This window comes from Echinops telfairi, unplaced genomic scaffold (assembly GCF_000313985.2).
Source record: "Echinops telfairi isolate 266 unplaced genomic scaffold, ASM31398v2 ScPeMD7_18;HRSCAF=68, whole genome shotgun sequence".
Taxonomy (NCBI): Eukaryota; Metazoa; Chordata; class Mammalia; order Afrosoricida; family Tenrecidae; genus Echinops; species Echinops telfairi.
Window position 1 is genome coordinate 15,508,177 of NW_022103915.1, and position 24,085 is coordinate 15,532,261.

Below are 24,085 nucleotides of genomic sequence, written 5' to 3' on the forward strand. Positions count from 1 at the left end.
TTTGACCTGAAAGTTCAGTTGAAACATTGTTCACCTGTTCTGAAAAACCTAGGATATCATGTACTCACTGCAGTGTTTTCTTAATTGCAGTTTATTTGTCTGGAAATGTGTGCACATGCCTCACTGAAAAGCATTGGTGCCCCAAAGATGCTGCACAAACAGCCTTGAGAGCCAAGACTTGCAGAGGGAAAACACACAAACCCTGCACGGCCAAGTGGTGCTAAGCCCTGATTGTGACGACGGAGAGGAGGCTCGGGATCACAAGAGAAAGACGGATCCATTCGCAGTGTTTGCCACTGGCACTGGCTGTCCACGCGTGCTCCAGACACTGCCCGGGAGTCCGTCCCAGGAAGGGCTTGAAGGCATACTGGGTGGACAGCCAGTGCGTCGTTGCTTTCACGGTAGACTACAAATGAGGCAGACCCACAGGGCAGATGAATTTGGGGATTTTTTGTTTGTTTGTTTACAAGGCAGATTTGGGGGGAAGCACTCAACTAATCCCCCAAAGGGTTAAAAACCCAACTTGGGTAGTTTCTCCGCCCACCCCCACCCCCCAAAAAAACAAACTTTCCCTATTTTCAAGATTCAATTTTCAACGAAATATTTAAAATACTTTATCCTTATATTCGTAAGAAGCACTACCATCACCCTGAAAGATTACACTACTGAAAAGGCAGTTATGGTTTCCCCTAAGGAAACAGATACGAACTGTACTGGAAATTGTAAGGTGTCCTAAGCATAAAAATTCTTAAAAAAAATAAAAAAAAAAGACCCATTTAATAAAGGACATTTTTCTCCAGGCAGAAATTTGAATCCCAAATAGTGGTATGATGCGCAATCATTTCCAATGATGTACAGTTTGTAAGGCTTTAGGTAGTGATAGTATTTAGGTGGAAGAGAAAACTGAATATATATAGTGGTAATCAAATATAAACATTGTAAATGAAAGGATTAAAGTTCACATTTATAGTTATATAATTTAGTAACTCTTGGAATGAAAGTTTTATAACTTGTTTCCTATTGGGAAAACTGTTCAGTTAGTTGTTTTATGCTGATATAAATCCCACCCAAGTTGAATGCTCTACAGGTGCATTTGTGAGCTTGTCGTTTGGAAGATTCCTTTCTGGTATACATAGGCTGAACTCTTCAGATTCTTACGCTTGCTCACCTCAAATGCTGCCAAAGATCAGTACTAACCATTCAGGAATTTGCTGTTAGTCTGTCCGTACTTTCTTGGAGACTGGAAATTATGTAGACTGCTCTTAAAAATAACCGTATATATTTTTCTAAGTGTGAAGAAGTTTAAGATGCTCCAGCTGACCCCGTTAATGATCGTTAGAGCCTAACAGACCCTTCAGCTTGTGGGAAACCAAATGTGGTTTGACAAGACCATGAAAATTCCAAAGACCTCATGTCCATGTCCAACACTTGTGCACATTACAAACAAGTAGCAGAATTTTTATCCCAGAAACCCAGGGACTGCGCCTAGTCTGAGTTAAAGCTCTGGATGGCTGTGTCTGAACTGATAGGCTATTAGGAAGTAATACCTTGAAACCCAGGATAGTAATCTTTCTTATTCCCATAAATGGGTTCTCCCAAATTAAACTGAATGTTAGAATACATTAAATTTCCATTCAGTCATTTACAGGGAAAAAGAGTCTGTAAACCATGCTCTCATCACAAAACAAAAAACTCCATTTTTTGCGGTTTTAAATGGGTCCAGTGTGTGCTCACAAGAAATGCTACTTCCATTACTGTGTAGGTCAAAAGTCTAACATACTCAAAGTAAACTAGGTAGAACAAAATGGTTTCTGCCGCATTTTTGTTCCTTTGGGGCCCTCCAGTGAGCCTTAACCACCTGCTACCGCTGGCTTCAGGCCCCCGGTGCTTGGACCACCCATCAACCAAGGGAAGGCTAATCAACTTGATAAGGCCATTTAATTTCAACTCTGCCCTGCTTTTTCATGTTTTCTACCCAGAACTATTTTTTGGGCACCCTCGAGTTCAGCTCCACCTGGCCGCCTGCATAGAATGCATGCCAAAGCAACCGTGCCCCCGGGCACTGGCTGTGCCCTGCCAGCCACACTCCAGTCGTTTTGTAACCCTTTCTTCTTATGGAGGGTCACCTTAGACCAGGTCAACCAACACAAGGTTCAGGGCCAACCTTAGCTTGTCCTTAAACCGTAACTAAATTAACATGTCACTCTAGGAGTTTTCTGATAGTCTGTTACATAGCTAACAACAAACACATAAGCTCCTTTCCCCCCATTTGTGTTCTTCATAGTCAAACTGTAAAACGCCACTATACCCCACATATAAATAGGAAACTCCATATTCTCGGATATTTAAAACTAATTACTTCTGCAGAAACATAAAATGTGTCAGTGTAGTCACTCTGGAATTAACAAGCATTTCTGAAGAAAAGACTGTCGTGTGTTGGAAGCGACAAGCACAGCTTTGTGTTGCTTCTGCACTGTCTTCCTGAATGCTCCGAGTCTTAGTGAGGTCCGCACAGTGACGTGCAGCTGACAGGGTGGTGTGGTGATGGGTTAGTTGTTTTCTTCCCAGCAGTAATTTAATTTGGACTTGACATGTGGATGTGTGACTCCTCTCTAACCACCTTGTAGCTTTAATTTCAAAGACAAACAAGAAACGGTATATGACATCTGTAAAATCAGAGATCCTGTTGTTATTTAATTCTAAAGCATTTGACACTTCTTGCCTTAACAATTTTAAAAACCATACACACGAAACTCAATAGTAATTCAATAATCCAAAAGTTTAGTCCTATTTTGAGGTTTACCCATCTGATCTTAATTATATATAGTTCTGTCATTTAAAATATACTATTTAAATCTAACTTTTACATCTTAAAAATTATCTTTAGTAGGAACTAAGTATATTTTCTGTGAAGTCATTTCTAAGAATGTTATTTTTCAGAATGTGAGACAATATATGTATGGCTAAGTCTTGTAAGTTTAAAGTCTGTTTTCTGATACTTTGTGTACATACATGTAAAAAAAATTTGTATAATTTTGTGATAATGTAGTTCCCCGAAATATTTATTTAAAGAACATGTTAATAGTAAATGAAAGCATTTTAAGGACTTGTTCACATTTTTGCACTCGCTGTTTCATCTGTTCCCACACCACCTCTCTCCCGCTTCCTCGGAGGGAGGAATCATTTTGAGGGAATAGCACTCATCCTGAGAGGCCAGCTTGCTTCAAGAGTCATTCCACTTCAAAACCCAGAACAGGACACACACAAAGCTGATGGCTTTTTAAAGCATCCTCAACACTTGGCTACACTTCCGTCGTTATGGTGGATTTTGAAACGGTGCCTACTATTATAAATGCGGATTCTTAGAACAGCAGTGATAGACATGCCTGATGACTAGCTGTCCTTCAACTGTCTTTCCATAGTAAAAACAAACAAAATGAACAACAATAAAAACAGCCAATGTTAAAACCACTGAACAACTTACAGACTTGAAAAATCAGACACACTTCAGATAGGTAATACACTTCATATTACGAAAGCAATATATTCCAAGTTTCAAAGATTTGACAAGTTTGGTTGAAAGTCTCTCATCAGTAGATGGCAACTCTCACAACCGATCGTCTTCTGCCGGGAGGCCTTGGTGTCATTCGCTGAAGAAACAGAAGCGACAGTGTTTAGCTGCTTTGCATGCACCTCTATCATGCATCTCAGCCAAGAAGTTGACTATTTTCAGACAGTGAGAATTTGGTCTACAAATGACAATGATATTAACAATTTTAAGGAGATAATTCTATTATGCATAAGGCAACATGTATGATTAACTTACAGGTCACACGAAACTATTTGGAAATGTCACTGCTTTATAATGACTAAAGCCCTATACTAAACTATTCTGAAACTTCTCTCTGCTTTATACTAACGCCCTGTGGAGTAGTAGTCGCACTGGACTGCAAGGTCTGCGGCTCTGCAGGAGAAAGAGACCAGGCTTTCTCACTCTCGTGAAGTTTTACAGCCAAAGGAACCCACGGGGGTTGTTCTAATCTGTCTGCTAGGGTCGCTATGAGGAAGGCAGTGGTTTGATTTGCTCTATTCATCAACCGATGATGCATGAATCCCTGAAAGCTTTATGTGCTCACCTAAGAGATGGACACGAGTAAAAGAAATCGATTTGGAGGTGATCTAGGTAAATAATCACTAGATAAGATAAAACATGGTCATGATCATGATTTTTCTAACCCTTGTAGAAACAAATTGCAGAGTAAAATCAAACTGTTGGCTTAAACGTCTCTCCAAATTTGTTTAAACATTTGGGAACTACCCGTTTAGTATGAGAAAAGTCTTTGGATGACACTGGCTTCATCAAAACTAGTTTCATCTTTACCTGGTTTGAGGTCGAATCCATTTCAAGGCATGGCGTGGTGGTACAGTAATGGCGGGATGGTAGAACGCACAGTCAGGTCTTGTACACTGAGTGTTAAACCTACAGTGCTAAAGAAAAGATCGTTTCATTATCTGCAAAGCTAACGGAAGTAAACACGTTTTGCCATGAGAGAAACCAGCCCCCCCCCACCCCACCCCCGTGAACAGCACAGAGAAGTGATCTGTGATGAGGCCTGGATTAAGTGAGCCCTAAACGACACAAAAGCTCTTAGTCAAAGAATCAAACCAGTGACGCTCCACAAGAAGGGGTTTCTTCTAGTCACCAGAGCAGCATCTCTATGCCCTGCCCGCAGCCCTCAGACACGCCCTGCTCCCGGCCCATTACAGCTGGGAGAAGGGTTTCTTTCACCAGGTCATCCCGCTGACCCAGGAGAGGACACAGTGCACCCTGAACAAGGCAAGCAAGCACACTGAGACACCACCACCAGTCCCTGCCTGATGGTGTTACTGCGCACGACTGCTGGAATTTCGCCATCGCTGTCTAGCATTAAGGGTGGAGGAGGAAGCGGCCTTTCCTGGGAGCTGACAGAAAGAGCATCAAGTTGCTTCAGGACGGCTCGCCTTTGAGGCCACACTGGTGCACAGTGACAACTAAGGAGTAACTAAAGGTCTTTCAGGCTACCAAGTGAACGCTGACGAAAAAAGTTAATTTGGAAAAATGCAATCCATGAAATGTACTAATCACCTTCCACCTCCAAACTAATTCATATTCATTGATCTTAGGGAAAAGAAAAGTGCTTACTTTTGGATGATAGAAGGGACATTCCATCTTCTTACAGGCAGGAAAGTAACGGCAGAGCTGAGTACTAGAAGGTGGTGTTGGCGTTGTAACTGCTGACAAAAATAAGGACAAGATGGATCACATCCACTGATTCTTTCCTGGCAGGGCATTTTAAAAATGTAAATAGAGTAAGTGCTGCATTTGCCAAGCTAAGGCACTGGAGCTAACAGGACCCTCCTGCTGAGGTAGCCTGAAGTAAACTGGGGAATGGGTCACTAGTTACTTGACCCAGGAAACCCCAAAGAATCATGGCAAATCAAAGGGCTCAAGTCTTGGGTCTGTTTTAAGAAAACCCAGGAGACTGACCAAACCATCCACCAGGGGCGTGCACATCCAGAACGCCATTAAGTATCTGAAAGATGTCCCTTTGCAGAAGCAGTATGTGGGTAGGTGTGCTCAGGCCAAACAGTAGGGTTGGACACAGGGTCGGTAGCCCCCAGAGTGTGCGAGTTGTTTGCTGTCCATGGGTAAAAACGCATCAAGTAGTGCTTCCATTAAGGCAGTGGTTCTCAACCTGTAGTTGCCACCCCTTTGGGGCTTGAACAACCTTTTTTCACAGGGGTCGCCAATTCATAACAGTAGCAAAATTACAGTTATGAAGTAGCAACGAAAATAATTTTATGGTTGGGAGGTCACCACAACATGAGGAACTGTATTTAAGGGTCACAGCAGCATCAGGAAGGTTGAGAACCACTGCTTTAAGGGGTCAGGTGAGAATTCTCTGGATATTGAGCGCATTCTGCTGCTTTAAGGGGTCAGGTGAGAATTCTCCGGATATTGAGCGCATCCCGCTACACAGAATGCCCCAGGTGCACTGCACACTGCCAAACAGGTGTGTCTTACTGATCATTCCTAAATCAGAAGAAGAAATTGCACATTTGCTCCTTAAGAGCTGGTTATATTAACCGAGTCCACCCAAATCACTCCGAACACTGTTTTTAATTTGGTTTAGATTGACAAAGTTTCCCATTTCCCCCTCAAATGTAGGGCACAATGTCACTCACCTGGCTTGGGAGGCAGAACTGGGAGTCTCCTACTCAGGTGAGTGAAGGGGCAGTCTGGCTTAGTACACTTTGCATCATATTTACAATTTGGGTGAACAAATAAGCATTTCTCAGCAAACTTACAATTGGGGAAAGCTCTGTGAATCAATAAGAACAAATAGTGATCATTCACCCCGAGGAGCGGCTTGTGTACACCATCATCACTGCTCGCTTCGAGAAGTATAGAAAAACAGGAAAACATGACATTTTTACGTAAAGCAAGAATGCAGAGAGGACGCCAGGGTCTATTCCAGAGCCCAAGATGAACACCAAAGGTTTTCAACTTCAACTCAAGCCAGCAACCCACCAGGAAAAGCAAAAACTTTTAGGGTGATGATCAGTCACCCCCTTACTCTCAATGCAAAGTCTATGCTGTATTTATGATGTAAACTCAACCAAGACAAAGACATGTTCCCTGAAAGACACATGCTACAGCTAAAGAAGACGCCTCCCACCGTCTCCCTGTGTGCACACCCACATCACTCCACATACTTAGACGTTGAGAGATTTCATCAGTCAGGCCCAAAGGGAAAAGACACCTTTAAGGGTTTCTCACAAAGCTCACAGCATTGAACCAGCGGGTGATAAGAAAACAAGTTAACTCAAGTCCAAAATGTGCTCTCAACCCAGTAACTAAACCATTCTCAACTGGTCACATAATTTGGGGATGTGTGTTAGGAAGACACTACAACCTAACTGAGGAAGTTATCATACACCCACCTCCTTAGTGCCCAGAACACCCAAGGTGTCTGTTTCTCCTAGGCCTGGGAGTACCAAGAAGCCTTCCCCACCTTCTCTTCACCTGCAGCCCAACCACCAAACGTGCACAGAAGCACACGACTGGGGAGTGCCACTGCATTCCGTTATAAACTCAAGAGAAGTTACTGAAACTTGTCCATGGAAAAGAATTTAAGAAATCCTCAAAGGACAATGATTCCCATCTATTTTCAAATTCCTTCCTAAATTCCAGGTCCATAATCCAACTTCCTACATGCCATCCGTCCCTGTTTGTGAAATGTATCTGGAGAGGCCGAGGGCGAGAGCCAATGGAACGCAGGGCTCTGAGGGTGCGACACATGCTGGTCACCAGCTCCGGTTGTGGCTCCCATGCTTAGTTCCAATCAATGCTAGCTCTATCTGATGCAACAGGTAAACTCACATGCTCCAAGTCATCTCCCCAGTCAAGCTAATCACTAACTTTAATCACAGATCCACGCAGGCGCTCTGGTGGGCAAGTTAACTTCTCCAACGAGGGGCGTGAGTCAGTTTGGCTAGTCATTCCAAAGGAAAGCAGTTAAGAGCAAGCTACGCGACACAGACATTCAGCCGAGCCCATGTCCGTTTCATGCTACTCACTTGCAAGGTGAGACGGGGTGGTGGTAGGCACACTCATCCCCATTCTTGCAAGCAGGCCAGTACTTGCAGCGCTCCAGAAGTTTCTCTGGTTTCTGGGCCACACTCAGTTCGCTCATCTCCACTACAAAGGGAAAGGAATTCAAAGTATCTCATTAACTGTGATTGATTTGGTACCATGCCCTCTAAGAAAGTCCCTTTAACCCCCCAGCCCTAAAATCTTATATTCTTTTACATTTGCACACACACATAAATGCAGCCAAACAGCCTGATGACCACTGGTGACTGAATCCTGTGCCATGATCCAGAACCTGACCACAGGTGTCACCGGGTTGGCTCTGTCACTCAAGTCTAAGTTCTAGCCCTGAGCTCCAATGCTGAACCTCACTTCAGACAGGAAAGATAGAGCCAATCGAGTGACACAGAAATGGGCACACAGGAGGTGAGAAGGAGTGAGTGACATCAGCATCCAGCATGATTACGAGTGGTCCCCAAACAAATGTCTCCACTCGCTGGGTCCGTGTAGTTTTCTAAGTCTGGCTGGCCAATGTACAGCTAGAACTGACAAGGGAGGAGGTGTGGCCTTTCTGCCTAAAATGGGCCACCAGAATGATTTCCTGTGGGACCCACCGGAGACCACCAAGCAAAGTGAGCAAGGCTGCTGTAGGTCCATGTGTGTCCACAAGTGAGCTGAGCACGAGGGAACACGCTCACCCACCCACCGACAGGGCTCACCACCTGCCCCACCACGTCGATGACAACACCCATTACTCTGACGTAGGAAAGAGGGACCCCGGGATACACACTGTCTTGTTTCAGGAAGTCCCCCAATTAGCTTTAAGTTTTAAATGCTGACATCTTAAGACACCGAACAAATAAAACGATACCTATTGGTAGAGTGAACTGCCAACTCCTAGTCCGACATACTACCCCCTAAAATTTATCATCATGTTATGAGATAAAATGTCACTCCAAGCCTGCTTCTCTAAGCCATGTGCCTACATCCGGGCTCTGGACAGCCCCCGAGTGGAGTCCCACGCTTGGATTTAGTATAACAGGCGCTGCAGCGGCTTCCCCTGTGCAAACAGCAACACCATCCAGCTTCGAGTTTGGTGAGTGCAAGGAAAGAAAGCACAGGCAGCAGCCCATCGTGGCCCGTGAGCAGCGGCAGCTAGGAGAGAGGTATAGATGTGTGAGCTCACTGCTGCCACGGAGCTCGGTCACAAGACTGTTTGGTGTCCTCCGTGCAGGTGACAAGGCACAAAGCAGCCACACAGCTCAGACGGGTACACCATCAAACTACTGCTTTGAGTGTGCCCAACATACACATTTCTTGCACTGCCTTAAAAACAATCAATTATTCGGCTCTGCATTCTAAAAGGATTCTTGGTTGCAAATAAATCTGGTAGGGCTGGAGGGAGGAGTTCTTGCCCCCCCCCTTAAGATAGTGCCCCTCTGCCAAGGAAGTGCCATCCGTGCACGGTCTTCAAGAACATCCATTAGTCTCTGGATTCTGCATGAGCACCCAGGACCAAGGAATGATGGACGGACGACCCACAGAGGAGCTGCTGGAAACTCGGAACCAGGCTGAAGAAGTCAAAGGCTTCATACAGGAAGGAAAATGTTGAGTCTCATCCAGAGGCCTCCAACTGACACTGACTAACGATTTCAAATGCAATTAACACTTTTTCCTGCTCGGATTCAAGCAGCCAATGCACCGAACACTGAGAGCTCTGAGATCTGTTCGGCAGCGCGTCAGAGTGCATGCTGAGGGCTGTGACTGCTGTGGGTGAGGGCAAACGGCCACCAGAAGTCACAGGCTTTCCAAGCCCGAGCTCAAAGGGACAGAGCAATGCAGGCGGAGCCACGGCCGCCTCCACAGTAATAAGGAAGAGGCGTTCTCGCTTGGCCATGGCATCTGGGTAGCCCAGGCAAGAACTGTCCACTAGCAGGTTACACCCAGTCACTGCTGCCACACCCTACCATGGAAATCTACATTTACAATTAGAGCCTGGCATGCCGCCCTGCCCCTCCCCTCATTCTACCAAACGGAAAAGCAACAGTGAGAATGCCAGAAACAGAATTCTCGCACTTAAAACGTTTGTCACCAAGAACTCCTTACTGCCTCAACCTAACGGTTCTTCCCACTTCTGCTGCCCTTTTCCCAGTTCTTCCTGCCGACATCAAGGTCCGAGAGCTCAGGGAAAAAGCCCTCCCAAAGGGTCTGACTTACAGGGTGTCACTGGTACCTCCATTAACCAAAACCATGGCACTCCCGCACTGACGCACTGCAGTCCAGTGGAGTAAGCATCCCTCCACCAAGACTGCACCCTAATGTCCACTGTACATCTCAGGATTTACAATGGTGTTCAGGGCATTCTGAGAAATTATTTGGGGGAAGTGCTTCACTATCCAGGATGCTTTTGTCCCTGATCCTGTTCCCGAGGAGGCTTTCCTCAGACCTTCAAGTGGTATGAGGGGCATGCTTCTCAGTCTCATCACCAATGGTTTCCTGGGAGAGGAAAGACAGCAACAGGAAATCGCCCCCGGCTTGGGGGGGCGGGGGGCGGGGGGCTGGCAGACTATGTGATCTGAAATGAATTCATCCGCTTTGGGCCAACCATGACCATTCAATGTGAAGGGGATTCAAAAAGTTCAACTATCTTTGCACCCCAATGTCCCACAGACTTTCTGAAGCCCTTTTATATACTTTAAATGTAAGGTCCTTTCTAGACACCCCCAACATGTATTTTGACAAATGATGCAAGAAATTCATTTCAAGAAAATTTCAGAAGTAGAAACAGCATTAAAGGCAAATTCATTTTTCTCTCAAGATCAAGTGAACTATAGGTGAGAGCACTGCTTGTACGAGGGACCTACGTACTTAAAAAAAAAAAAGGTAAAGAAGGCATCAAGAATGAATGCATATCCCTCAACCAAGACAACCCAGAAGGCGCCATGGCTGACCTCCACGTTAACACTGGAGCCAGTCTCAAATTTAACTGGCCATTTGGTCTGAGGGAACGGAAAAGGCTACCAATGGACAAAAATAAATTTCAAAAGCCTCTGCTTCCGTCACAATGGCAGCCCCTGAAGAGGGGTCACCTGCGCTCTCAACACACCGTTTGCAAAGCTACCATTGGGGTCCTCAAGCTGCCTGCGCATCAACTGCAACTGCTGTGGGTGGAGGAGACCTCTGAGTCCCTTGTTTGAGGCTGCAGTTTGGTTTACTGGTTTCATTCCTTCAAAGCACATGTCTTCCTCTTGATCTGACATGTATCCTGGGGGACTGGGGACACCATCCAGCGTCACTATAAACTTGGGACTTGCAGGTTTATCTGGTTGTACAAGATCTCTGCCAGACAGATAGAAAATACCATAGAATTAGGGCAACGAACATCAACAGCTGTGCCTCCTACCGTGCTCCTCGGCAGCACTCCCCACCCCGGCTGCCTCATCCCGGAATGGTCCAGGAAGAGCCTTGGCAGGCAGCCGGCCAGGTCGCTGGACACTAAGGGATTGTAGCTAACCCAGGGTGGCCGTGGGCAGCCACTAGGACAGCTCTGTCCAAGACCCTCCAACCTGCGCTGACTGAGGACAATCTCCCTTTACCCTGGCCCCACCGTCCATTTGACCCTCCTAGAGTCACGTGGAAATCAAGGGACAGAACTAGCGTCCATGCTCACAGTACAATGGCCAGGAGTCCCACCTGCATATTGACCCTAGTGTTACTACTTGAATGTTATTCCTTTAAGAACATTCCGCCCATTTGCTAAGAAAAGATTCTCTCTGAACCCCATCTACTAACTCTCACTAAAGAAGGGTCCAGATTGTAGCTAGCTACCTAGCTTTTAAATTTTCATTTCCTAGAAGTGTACAGAGAAGAGTCTAACTGACATAGCTCACTATACATTTCTGGACAAGTATGAGAAACCGGACTTTTTCAAAGTGGAACCTGGCTTAACTATCCATGGCCCAGTTATGGCATCAATGCTAGCCCTCCACATCGGGGGTGGGGGGGGGGGGTGGGGGGGGGTGGGATGAAAGGGGGGGGGGCAGGGCAAGGCGGTCAGGGCCTGAGGGACAGCCTGTACTATCTATTCCAAACGGAAGAACTACACAAGAAAAAGAAACCGTCTACCGTGGCGTCTGCATAAGGTGTCCTGAAAGTACCCGAAGGGTTTCTGCAGTCTTCATCACCGACTCGTGGGTGGGTGCCACGACTATCTCCTCAGACAGCTTTGGCTTCTTCAGAATAAACGATCTCGTGTCTGCATGGACCATGGACTCCATGTCAGAGTAATCTGAGCCAAAAAAATTGGCCACAAATGTTTACTTCTGAATAGACCTCGCATCTCCAACATCATACAACGTGAAAAGAATGTCAGTCTGTCATCTACTCGTGATTATTCTCAGAGGAAAATTACAATCGGCTCTACTCAGGAACAGCCTGTGCTTCTAGGCCAGGCTTTCTTCACAGGCACATTACCACGTGATTCTAATAACACTCTCCCTGCAGGCCTATGGGCGGCATCCAGTGGGAGGCATTAACAATACACACTAACCGGAAGGACAATCTGCCCTAGAGCATGTGGTAATGTGAGCGCTCCAGAGCTAAGCGCAAGTACTTATGGAAATGCAGGCTACTTAATGAACTTTATAGACGTGGTTTTCACCCTTCTGCACAGTACGACTCAAACAGGAACACATCCTCGAATGAAACAGCGGAGTGCAATTCTACCAGTTGGTATGCAGAGAATTACTTGGAAAAGGAATTGAGGATGAAATGTAAGGTTCTTTTAAAAAGATAAATAGCAAGAACATACTCTGACCTTTAAAGTAATTAACTCTAGGTTGACAGCCTCTACAATGTAATTCTCAGACCTGTCTACATCACCATCCACAGAAAATCTGTGGCCTACGGAGAGAAGGCTGACCACCAATTGACCTCAAAACGTTAGCAGCCTTCCACTCCCTCTACAGTGAGGGGCTAACAACACGGACACATGCACGGAGGATTTACTCTGCGTTCGTCTGCTGCACAGCTATTTTCAGAACACTGACTAGCTATGCGTGAGGTACACAAAGAAGAAAGGGGTAGACAGACAGACACATCATTTCTGAACAGCACGACCAATAGGCAGCCACCCCAAAAGGTCCAGAACGAGGTGTTAGAAGAAGAATACAAAGCTACCTGCTTAATTCTAGAAAATGAAGGAACAGCTTACCAAGGACGGAACATACACAACAAGTATTAAGAGAACGTGCAGAAATGTGCTGGGGTGAGAACACTAAACACAGAAAGGCCAGGGAGCCGGAGCAGCAGAGGGAAGGCGGCACAGCTGGGTGGGTTGAGCGTGTTAGTGGAAGGCGGGCAGAGGCATCGGACGCAGGGCCCGGCCTGTCTGCATGTTTGGGTTTTGGTTTCGAGTGAGGAATCGAGACGTTTCTGAGTGGCAAGTGACGCGGTCAGATTAAGTCTTCAAGCAAACCACTAGGGGTCGACTGAAGTCCTTGATGCCAGCTTTCAGAGCCTGGCTTAGCCCACCCATGGTGAAAGAGAAGACATCCAGCACTCCGCTCGGCACCAGGCGGAGCGCCAGCAGCTCCAAGCACTTGCCCTTCCCAACCACCCGGCCTTCCCAGCCCGGGGCAGGAGGGAGATGTCGGCACAGCAGCAGCCGGGCGAGAAGCAACCTGAGGAGCCAGCTGACACACAGGAAAGGCCCAAGGCAGCCTGAGAAGGGGCAGAGCTAAGCTTACTCTCCCATGTATGCATATGTGGCACTCTCAGGCGGAGGTTTAGGAAAAGGTGGAGAACTCAGGCTTGACCCTCAGGAGAGACAGAGAAATGACCAGTGCAGCCCCTGACAGGAAGGCAGAGTGCTCAATGAGCTGCTGTGTGTCTTCAGGGTCGGACACCTCTCTCCCAGAATCCTCCTCACAGGGGGGCGGAAACAGAAAAGTGGGTGAAGGGAGATAGTGGTCGGTGTAAGACATGAAAAAAAACAAAAACAAATTATCAAGGGATCATGAAGGAGGGAGGGGGAAAATGAACTGGCTCAAGTAGAAAGAAAATGTTTTGAAAATGATGCTGGCAACATTTGTACAAACGTGCTTGACACAAATATACGTGTGGAGTGTGATATGAACAGTAGGAGTCTCCAATAAAATGATTTTTGAAAAGGAAGAATCCTCACACGAAGACACAAAGCAGACTCTCCCTGTCAGACGAGCAGCCTGCAGCTCAAGGGCTCACCGATGCACTGAGGGCACCAGGCCAGCCACCGTGGAGCCACACTCTGTCCAAGGGCCATCAATTCCTGCCACCACCCTGTGCTTGAGGCGGAAGGCTTCCAAGAGATGGCATCTTGTGAGACTGCGGAGGAGGCTCGAGCCAAGCTGAGGGCTGAGCTGAAAGTGGTGGAAGAGGAAGAGAGGCGCTGCAAAAGGAGAGGAATGGGAACTGGAAAGTAAGGAGACACTGTCATCGAAGCCCCAGGGCCAAATGACGTAAGACAGTATCAGACCTCGAGTTCACAGGTGACAGATTTCAGGAAGGTGGGCACCGGACGTCGATGTGCAGCCCACTGGACACCTCTGTGCGCTGAGTGCCAGCTGCCCGGGGCAAGCAGAAGCCAGCCAGTCAGGAGAGTAAATGACATCTTCCAGGTAAAGGCTGCAGGCAGAACCCCTGCATTTACTTGTTCCCTTCTCAAATCCACCGAGATGCCGATAAAGGGAGAGTGGGGGCAGGGGCTAAACCCACAGTGGAAATAACAGGGAAAGGAGGAACCACCACAATACTTTTGAAAGTAGAATCAGGTAGATGAGGAGGAGGCTACTCGGTAAAGCACCAAAATCTGAAGTGGCAGCAGAGAGGCTCTTGGGAAAAGACTGAGGAGAAGGGCAAAGAAGGTGACCGGTGGGAGTGGCCACCCAGGAAGCAGTTTGTAGAGGCTGGTTGTCTGCTATCTGCCTTTGGCACTTCTCACACCCCTTCTCCTAGGTCTACAATGGAGCTAGCTGGGAGGATCAGCAATGAGCTTTCCTGCAGATCACCTTAGAGAGAGGCCTGTGGGTACATTAGCCTCAGGGTATCTGGTGGAAAATTGCTAACAACAAAAACCACCAGGTGCACACCATTAAAATAAAGGTGTGAGTTCTGGATCACCTTTGCTGATTCTGAGTGATGAAAATAAATACTCTTTTCCCCTGGAGAAAAGCAGACCTTCACTGTCTTGTGGAGATAAAAACAGAAGCTTGCCATCAAGCATGCTAAAGGAAGAAATAACATACAGAAATAGGGAGCATTGTTAGTTGAACATTCTGTAGTAACTGATGTTGAGCCGCACGTACACACACGCAAACACTTTCTCTACTTGGCTCCCAGAGCTCTGGCAGCGACGGCATTGTCTGAAACACCTTTCTTTTGAGAAGCAGACCATCCTGAGAAGAAAGGTCTAAAGACACTGACATCATGGGTCCCCAGACTAGAGCCAGGGGAATCTCCACCCACAACATGGCCAACATCCAAATGGGAAGTCAAAGGCCCCCTGGACTCATGAACCAAGAATGCGCTCATTGTCTTTTTCATGCCCACTCTTACATACAAGTCAGTCCAGGACCCCCAGGGAGCTGACGAAAACGTCCATCATGAAAGACAACCATCAAAACAAGCCCCTTACAGAAAACAAGACCAGAACAGAAAGAGAAAATCCTATCAAAAATCTATCTTTGAAAAAGGCAGGCATTGTTTCCATGAAACAAAATCAATATTCTTTAAAGAAACACAAACAGAAGGGTTATGGCTGAAGGTCAATGAGGGCTGCCCTCACGCCCAGCTGCCTCACAGAACGACCTGACTCCAAGATAAGCCCATGGACAGAGTGGGAGAAAAGTGAACCACGAAGGGGGCGTGAGCACGAGCATAGCACATGGAGACAACACATACAGACGTGGCTGCCACGCGTAGTGACAGGACACTCTTACACAGCAAGCAGATGGAATCGCGATGATGCGAGGGCAAAACCTAGCACGGAGGAGCGCCGAGCCCCGGGTGCAAGCCCCACCAGAATGGCTAGCAAACGGGTAGGAGCCAGCACCCGGGTGACCGTCAGAGAAGACAGCACAGCCCTTACTCTCAGACACTGGTCAGCGGAGGGCAGGGGAACAGCCACTAACTGCTGGGTCCTAACTGAGAGGGAAGAAAAGTCAGGAAGGTGACAGGGAGGGGCCTGGGACCAGAGCTTCCAACACAGGGTAGACTTAGAGCAGGAAGCAGAAGAGAAACTTCAGAATGTGAAATTTTAGGTATCCAATTATTTCTTCTATTCCTTAGGCGTTTATCAGACACAGAAGAGAGACATTTGGCAGGGGCTGGGCATGGAGGAAACAGATAAATATGGTATTAAACCCAATCCAAGGAGCCCTGGTAGTGTATCAGGTTAAGTAAGCCCTGGCCTGCTGTCAGGCCAGCCAGAGGCTCAAGCCAAGCAGCCACTCCACTGGAGAAAGACGTGTCCGTCGACTTCTGTAAAGATCAACAGCCTCGAAAACCCTGTGGGGCAGTTCTACTCTATCCTACAGGTTTGCTGTGCGTTGGACTCCACTGTCCAACCAGGCCGCTGGTTGGTTGGTTAGTTGGTTGTTTAGACCCAGTCCTAAAAACTCCCTCATGTTGTGTGTACCTGAATGCACTGGGGACAGAGGGCAGAGGTAAATGACTTACAGTGGTACCATAAAGTACAAGACGGGGCCCCAGTGAGAAATTCTAACTGGAAATAAAAGTGAGGGTCACAGGAGATAAGGTTAGCAGGGCAACGTGAGGATACTAAACCAACTCAGGGCAACGAGACTTGGGTAGAGAGGACAGAGCAGGTTAGGGACTCAGGGAGTCCTTTAGAGCAGGGAGGGAGCATCCAAGAAAGGACAAGGAGGGAGCATCCAAGAAAGGACAAGGACCTGGGACAGCAACTTCAGAGAAAGGGGGCTTCTGGAGGAGGTGGCAAAGACAAACAGTAACATGAGGAAAGTGCAGCTCTCATCTCCAGGACCTAGACTATTTCCAAGCTCCAAGTACAAGGTCTTAGGGCAGGATCTGAGGGACATGACACACATCAAATGAGGTGGAAAAAGCAACTGACAACTGCGAGGCTATAATGAAAACTTCAGGTGACTACTAACCTTGAGTGAGCTGCAGACTTTCTGCCATTACTGGATCAATTTGCAGTCGGGAGAGCAACTGTCTCTCTTGTGGTCCTAAAATATAAATTTTGAAACTTCACTAAATTTAAAAACAACACCAGTATGTGGATTTCCCAGAAATTATGCTAAAACTCTTCTTTCTGGGTTCTGAGCTCAAAGTGTTAAAAACAGCTGAAAAGTTTCAGGGACACCCTTCAGTAACATTTCCACCAAACGCATTTCCTTTCTTACAGCAAGAGCTGGACTCAGGCGGAACCCAGCCAGGAAGCCCATTCGCTCAAGCTCAAAGTAACACCTAGAGACGGGGGGAGGGCAGGGATGCCCGTCAGGGGAGAAGCCTGCACCCTGCGACAGGCCCGAGCCAATGGCAAGCCCAATATAGACAGCACCTCCCTTCACACGTGAACTCTCCCCTTACCACCCACCTCCCCTCACTACTCCTCAAAACAGGACCCTCTGGGTGTCTGGTCATCGAGTTCCCAAAAGCAAAGAAGTAAAATGGTCCTCAGAGCTCTGCCGTCCAGATTCCATGTCTGCAAGGCATAAGAAACACCTGTCTAGGTCACTTATAAGGAAAGCTGCTGAAGCCAGTGTTTCCTCTTCCTCACAGCTCGATGGGGAGCTGTGCTGGTGCAATGGTTAAAGCACATGATGGCTAACAGCAGGTCAGCAGTCCAACCCCAGCAGCCACTGCCCAGGAGAAAGATGGGGCAGTCTTGGAAAGGCGGTGAAGCAGCTCCGCTCATTCTACTGGGTCACCACGAGCGGAGGCTACTTCACAGCAGTGGGTTTGGTTAAACCGATTTATCATTTCCTAATAGCCACATTGCGAAACAAACCAGTGACTTAGAAACGGAATTTCTTGAACTTCCATGATCTCGTACAAGTTTCCAGAGCAAACGTCTGTCTTGAATGCGGTGGGAGGACGTCAACCTTCTCTGTCAACCACTTTTGAGTGCAGACACTGAGCCCTCCAGTACTGATTGAAAACAAACGTGTGACACTACAGCGTGCAGACCAAGGTACTTGATGGGGTGCAAAATACTGAAATGCGCCTGTTACCAATGGGTTTGAAAATTACAAGCTTTGCTGACTCCGGATAAACATCAAAACCAGAGATTTCTTAGCAAATACCAAGTTCTACTTGAAAACATTAAAAAATTTTAAAAGCTGTATTGCATTTGAAATTTTATGCTCTAAAACTTTCTTTTAAAGCACACATTATAATCTGCGTTAGCTGTATGCCGATAAAAAAACAGCAAATCCCTTCTAAAATGATCACAGCATATACAATAAATTCTGAGGACCAGGCCCTAAAGCTCAGGCTTCACTGGCCAGGTTATGTTCCGGCAAGGCAGATTGGGAAACAGACAAAGGCAAGGTTCTGGGAAGAAGGCTCTTTCAATCCAAACAATGAAGTTCAAACATAAACAGTGAATGGAGACATTCATCATTTTAAAAGAATTTCTCTCAGATACAGGAAAGAACCACTCTCATTTTGAGTTTCACTTCGTTATGCTCATCTGTCTTTTCAAAACATGATTTTGAAGTAATCCACTGATAAAGAATGGAGTTCTGATCAATTAACGGCTTCTAAGTGAAATAGTGTAGAGTTCAAATGTCTCATTAAAGGACTGGAGAATTCAAGCTAACAGTCAAGTTATGATGGAAAGACACACAGGAAGCAGACCTAGAGGACACGACATAGCCTAAGGGTTTACCTTTCTCAATGTTTCTAAGGAAGCCAATTATTTTGACATCAGTAGTCCCTGACTGTGATTCAAAATCAAGTTCCTCTTGAAGATCTTCAAAGCGCCTGTTGCATTCAGACATGGATGAAGAATACTCATTCATCTTAACCTCCAAAGACGAAAGTTTTGCTTCATTCTGCGACACTCTAACATTCAAATCAAAAAGATTTGCTTCCACTGTCAAAATCGCGGCTTTCATTCCTTTAATTTCATTGATATCTGTTGATATTTTCCTTAAAAGACTTGAAATACTGTCCAGCTCATTCAGTGAGCATGAGGAATTTGCTGCTGAACCTAAATCAAGCGGTGCCGGTGAGAAGAAAATTGGTACAGGTGACTGAAACCTCGAAGACATCCCCTAAGATTCCCTTGTTGCCTCTACTCTTCTGTAATCTTGTCTTCAAAGGCCATTTAACTCGTTCATCAAAAGCAGAAGCTGTGGTCCCAGCTGCTAACCTTAAGAAGCATTAAAAGAAAATACTATTTAAAAACCCATCATTAACAAGGCAGGGCTGTGCATTTTCTGGAGCCAGAACTCAAAAGAAAACCTGAAAATGTTAAAACACAAACCAGACCAATTCTCTCTTCACAACTAAGAAGCCCTAACACATGGCACTCTGTGTCCCCCGAGTCCTACGACTAGCTCTCCTCCCAACAATACTCAATTATGACAGAACTAATCCTGGCTCCTGATTGGCTGAAGGCAGACATGTGCCCAACAATTTTTTTTTAGTTATCTACGTCATGTGGGAGAACACTGAAGAGCTGAACCACAGATTCAGCAATCTAATATTAACTACCTGGAAACGCTGTGAATTTAGTACATTGCTCCCCTTCACCCATTAAACTAGAATTTTCAATCTTCAGGTTATTTCTAAATTATGCTTTATCTACTATCTTGAGTTTCATTTCCCCTTGGAAATAGGGTAGCAAAGTACTTGGCAATTCCTTTATGAATTAAGGTTAAGGAAAGTAGTTGGACCGAGGATCACTGGTATTTAAAAATCTATGGGCAATCGTGGAATTCAACTCTATAAATATGTATAAAAACCAAAAATCAAACTCACTGCCATCGAGTTGATGCTGATTCATAGCAACTGTTTAGAACTGGGTAGAACTGCCCCAGTGGGTTTCCGAACTTTCTTTTTTATAAAAGCCCCATCTTTCTCCCTTGAATAGCTGATGGTTTTGAACTGCTGACCTTGCAGTTAGCAGCCCACCTCGTGACCACTGCGCCACCAGGAACATGCACAGTATACATTGATTAGGGCAAGGGGAAAGGAGGACTTGTCGGAGATTTGATGTAGATCGTTTCCAGACCCTGCTCTGCACATACTTTCTCCCATTTTACAAGATGGCCTTTCACTTTCTAGACAGTGTCATATGAGGCATGAACGTTTTATGAAATTCAATTTATCTTTTTTCCTTGGGTCCTTGTGCTTTTGGTATCACATCTAAGAAAGCACTGCTAATATGTGTTTTGATCCTAAGTGCTTTACAGTTCTAGGTCTTTGATTTATTGGGTGGAAGAGGTCAGGCCCAACTCCATTCTGGGGCACATGGACAACCAGCTGTTCCAGCACCATTGGTTGAGAAAGCGATTCTTTTCCAATTAAATGGCCTTCGTGCTTGTGTTGAAAAGGGCTTGATTACAGACAGTATGAGTTTATTCCTGGACTCTCAATTCCCTTCCTCTTATCTACATGGCTGTTGCTATGCCAACTGCACCATTTCCATTGCTGGAGCTTTGCAGTACATTTTGAAATAGGGACACGAGTCCTTAATGTTGTTATTCTTCTCAAGATTGTTTTGACTAATCTAGATACCTTACATGTGCATAGATAGCATATGCACCTTACGATCATCTTGTCCATTTTTATAAATAGGTGAGCTGGGATTTTGAGAGAGATTGATTTCAATCTGTCATTCAAGCTGGAGAATAATGACATCTTGCAATATTAAAGCCTTCTAATGCATGAATACAGAATCTCTTTCCCATGGCCTTAATTCAAGAAAAGATTGCTTTTACTTTGATTTACTCCTTAAATGATAAATGTGTCATACTTTTAGGAGACCTAGTTGGTGGGCATGACGCCACAGGACCTTTTCCAAAGAAGAACTTTATTAAAGAATTATAGCGTTTGGCTTCCCATTAAGCAGATGTTGCTCTGGATAATAAAAAGAAAGGTTAGTGCTGGAATTTATATAACCGGAATGCATTTCTTCACTTCCTGTGCAAATGAATTCTTCAGATTTTTGAAACAAAAAACAATTTGCAAAAACTTCACAGCATGGCTGTGGATTCACACAGAATTTTTCAGGAGTACTGTCCACAAAGGATACCTATTATGAAAGCTTGGGACAAGTTTTCTCAGCAGAACATTCCGAGTCAAGATGTGCTGGCCAACCAGTTGCCTCACTGACGGCAGCAGACAAAACTTCAATGGGAAAATTAAGAAAGTAAGAAAATGAAAAAAAAAAAAAATAAAGAAAGTAAGAAAATGATCTGGCAGGAGTCATGAAGAAACATGCACCAATAATAAGGATGCTTTTTCATACCACCTGCTGTGCCCGATCCAACTTTAGAATACCAAGTACACAGAGAGCCTCCCAAAACTTCTCATGTAAACACCCAGCAGCAGAGGAATTTTATGTATCTAACCTATACTTCATTCTTGAAGGTGAGGCAGGTGCTGCTGCTCTTTTTGTTCATAGACTAAGAAGCGGAAGCACAGAAAGGTACGTGAAGGTCGGCTAGTGAGTGGAGAGCCTGGGTCGAAGCGTAGGCAGCCTGGCTCCCATGTCCACGCTCACAACCACTGTGGCACGAGACTCCTCGCTCTTTGACACACCAAGTAGAACAAACACCTCCCAGAGACCCACAGTGCAATACTCATGTTTTTTTTACACACACAGACAGATTACAAACACTTCTGCTCATCGGTGTTTCAGATCAAATCTTTTAGAGGTCAAAATGGTATACATGTTAGAATAGTTAGGCATGGGCTTAGTAGAGCGTGCATATCTTTTTATGCACAGACAACATTAAAGACACACTGAAACATCTTTAACATAAAGGGAGTAAGAACAATAGTTTGAGACACATCACAAAGTACCATCCTTTTGTTGTTAGGAGTCGCTGGTCTCCCCAGCGGTTTAACAGTGTGCTATACTGGGGAGGGGGTGGGAGCGATCTACATAACCACCTACGTCAGATGGTCGTAACCCGGGGCCGGCCTGCCGATGGCTGTGCGTAATAATATGCACCCATGCGAACTGTCTTGGAGCTGCATCAAGAGCCACTGTTAGAAGTGCACCCTCTGAGGAAGGAAGTGGCACAATGAAGAGGGGCAGGGTTCCTGGTTTCTCTTAATGTCAAAGCTCCCCTTTACTAAGACGATTTCTTAGTGTTTCCAGCTTAACATGACAGATGAGTACACATTTATGGAGTCCGTCAAAATGAAGTAAAGAATTTATCAGGGTCAGAATCTTTTAACATACAGCAATGATTTCCAAACTGGGTTTTTAAACCATTCACTGAGGTACAGGAAAAAATACCAGAAATAATATTAGAAATACTCATCTCTCCATATTTCATATTTTACATCTTTGTACATACTGATATTTAAGTGTGTGAGGATATATATTTGTATGTATTATACACACTTACAAATTGGGTATACTCTTTCAAAATGGATTTTTTTTGGACCAAAAATCCTACGGTCAAAATTTAGGACTCGGCTGACTCAGAGATGGTATGTTGGGGAATGGGTTAGAGGAGATGAGAATGCAACCCCTTCTGGAAGACAGTTACTGGTGAGGACACACTTCAACTTAAAACAGTTTTTCAAAGGATCCCTCTGCTCTTTGTGGAATAGACTGGAGGCGGGGGAAGTAGGGAAGTAGACAGACTTGTTAGGCTGCCATTCCAAGGCGGTCAAGGATGCCTAATTAAACCAGGCTAAAAGAGGGTGGAGCGGGATGGGAGTGGGGGTGGGGGCAAGACAAAAGGGCAGAGAAAGAGAGAGAAGCACTAGACTCTTTGGGCCAGGGACCAGAAGGCTGGAGTTGTCATTAACTCCATCTACAAAATAAAGGAGAATGCAGGAAGCAGATTGGAGAGAAAGATCAGTCTTGGGCTTTGGCTAAGCCTGAGATGCTACATTATATATACATCTGAGTTAGTTAATTGTGCCAACCTGGCCAATAATCACATGTGGGGCTAATTGAAAGGCGGAGGGATAAATGGGTGGTGAGCCTCGCCTTTCTAGTTCTCAGGTCTCTTGCTTTGTGATGGTCGCACCAGGATGCAGCTGCCTTAGCAGTTCCCTGCTTGAACTTACAAGACTGACTTCCTACAAGACATCCCCAAGGAGAAGCTACATGGACCTATCCCGATGCAGCCCTGGGTGCTGGAGCAGCCGTGTGGAGACCCCTGCTAGTACTGAGATGCTTATTCGTTCACTGACTCAGCTTTCCTCCTGCAGTCGGCATCATTGCCTCTGTTTTGTGAAGTGGAGGACTTTGTGGACTGGTGTTGGGTTAATGGGTTAATGTGGGCGTGGGCAGCATTGGGTTGAGATGTTTTCATGATGCACACTTTCTTTACATAAAACTCTTAAACATGGGTTGCTGTGGATTTGTTTCTCCAAAGTACCTAGACTAATACAACATCCAAGAAGTGCCAAGTAGACAAATGAATAGCAACTGGGAATTTAGAAGCAGGTCCCACCTGTAGATACACATATGGACGCCAACAACAATAAGGTGATTTTTAAAGGCCTGAGTACAGACAAAAGGAGCCAAGAGTCATGTAACCAAGAGACATTGGCGAAGATGACAGTGAGCAACAAAACAAGGTTGGGGACTGGTACAGCCACAGACAGATATTTAAAAGCTAAACTTAAATGCTTTATTTTTTCCCAAAAGAGTTCTTTTCAAAACAACTGAGAAAATTATCTGGGGAGAGTCTAGACAGCTGGTGGGGACACAGCACCTCCGGGGCATTCCTCCACAACTGCAACACCCCCCGGCTGTAGCCCTGGCTCCCTGCCGACTTCTTTAAAGGCCGAGCATGGGTACGGGTATAATTTGTTGGTACAAAAACCAATCTGCATTGCAAACTTTCACTCCAATCACAAGAAAAAAACTTTCAAACAGGTGGGGAGGAGAGCAGTAAGCCTGCCCAAAGCAAAGAATGGCCCACTGGGACAGACTTTGTACTGTCTTTCCTTAAAAAATCTTACTGTCATTGATCACTTCCTACCCCTAGCGACCATATGGGACAGGGCAGAACTGCCCCCTGTGGGTTTCCAAGACTAACTCTTTATGAGAGTAGAAAACCTAGTCTTTCTCCCTCAGTCACTGGTAGATTTGAACCACTGACCTTGCAGTTAGCAGCCCAACAAATAACCCCTGCACAACCAGGAACCACATTTTAAAGCCTATAAAAATGTAGGGGATTAAAATGAGAAAACAAAACAATCTTGAAAAAAAACAAAAACCAAAAA

At 45.6% G+C, this 24,085-nt stretch overlaps 2 protein-coding genes across 5 annotated transcripts in view; one reads left to right on the forward strand and one right to left on the reverse strand.

Annotated features, from left to right (window-relative positions):
- The window catches only part of EML5 (EMAP like 5), a 129,104-nt gene extending 125,964 nt beyond the window's left edge, over nt 1-3,140 (forward strand). The window contains exon 43 of the mRNA XM_045287615.1: nt 91-3,140. Within this exon, the coding sequence (XP_045143550.1) occupies nt 91-127 (37 nt within the window). The 3' untranslated portion in view covers nt 128-3,140. The remainder of the gene's footprint in view (nt 1-90) is intronic.
- ZC3H14 (zinc finger CCCH-type containing 14) overlaps nt 2,670-24,085 on the reverse strand; it is a 33,665-nt gene continuing 12,249 nt past the window's right edge. The window contains exons 5-12 of one of the 4 annotated variants that reach the window (XM_045287618.1): nt 16,804-16,878; nt 11,759-11,888; nt 10,740-10,972; nt 7,621-7,741; nt 6,226-6,362; nt 5,183-5,274; nt 4,382-4,488; nt 2,670-3,650 (exon numbers count right to left, since the gene is read on the reverse strand). In XM_045287618.1, the coding sequence (XP_045143553.1) occupies nt 3,644-3,650; nt 4,382-4,488; nt 5,183-5,274; nt 6,226-6,362; nt 7,621-7,741; nt 10,740-10,972; nt 11,759-11,888; nt 16,804-16,878 (902 nt within the window). In that variant the 3' untranslated portion in view covers nt 2,670-3,643. Of the gene's footprint in view, nt 3,651-4,381; nt 4,489-5,182; nt 5,275-6,225; nt 6,363-7,620; nt 7,742-10,739; nt 10,973-11,758; nt 11,922-16,803; nt 16,879-24,085 lie in introns of all 4 variants that reach the window. The other 3 variants (XM_045287617.1, XM_045287616.1, XM_045287619.1) reach the window with 3 other exon arrangements.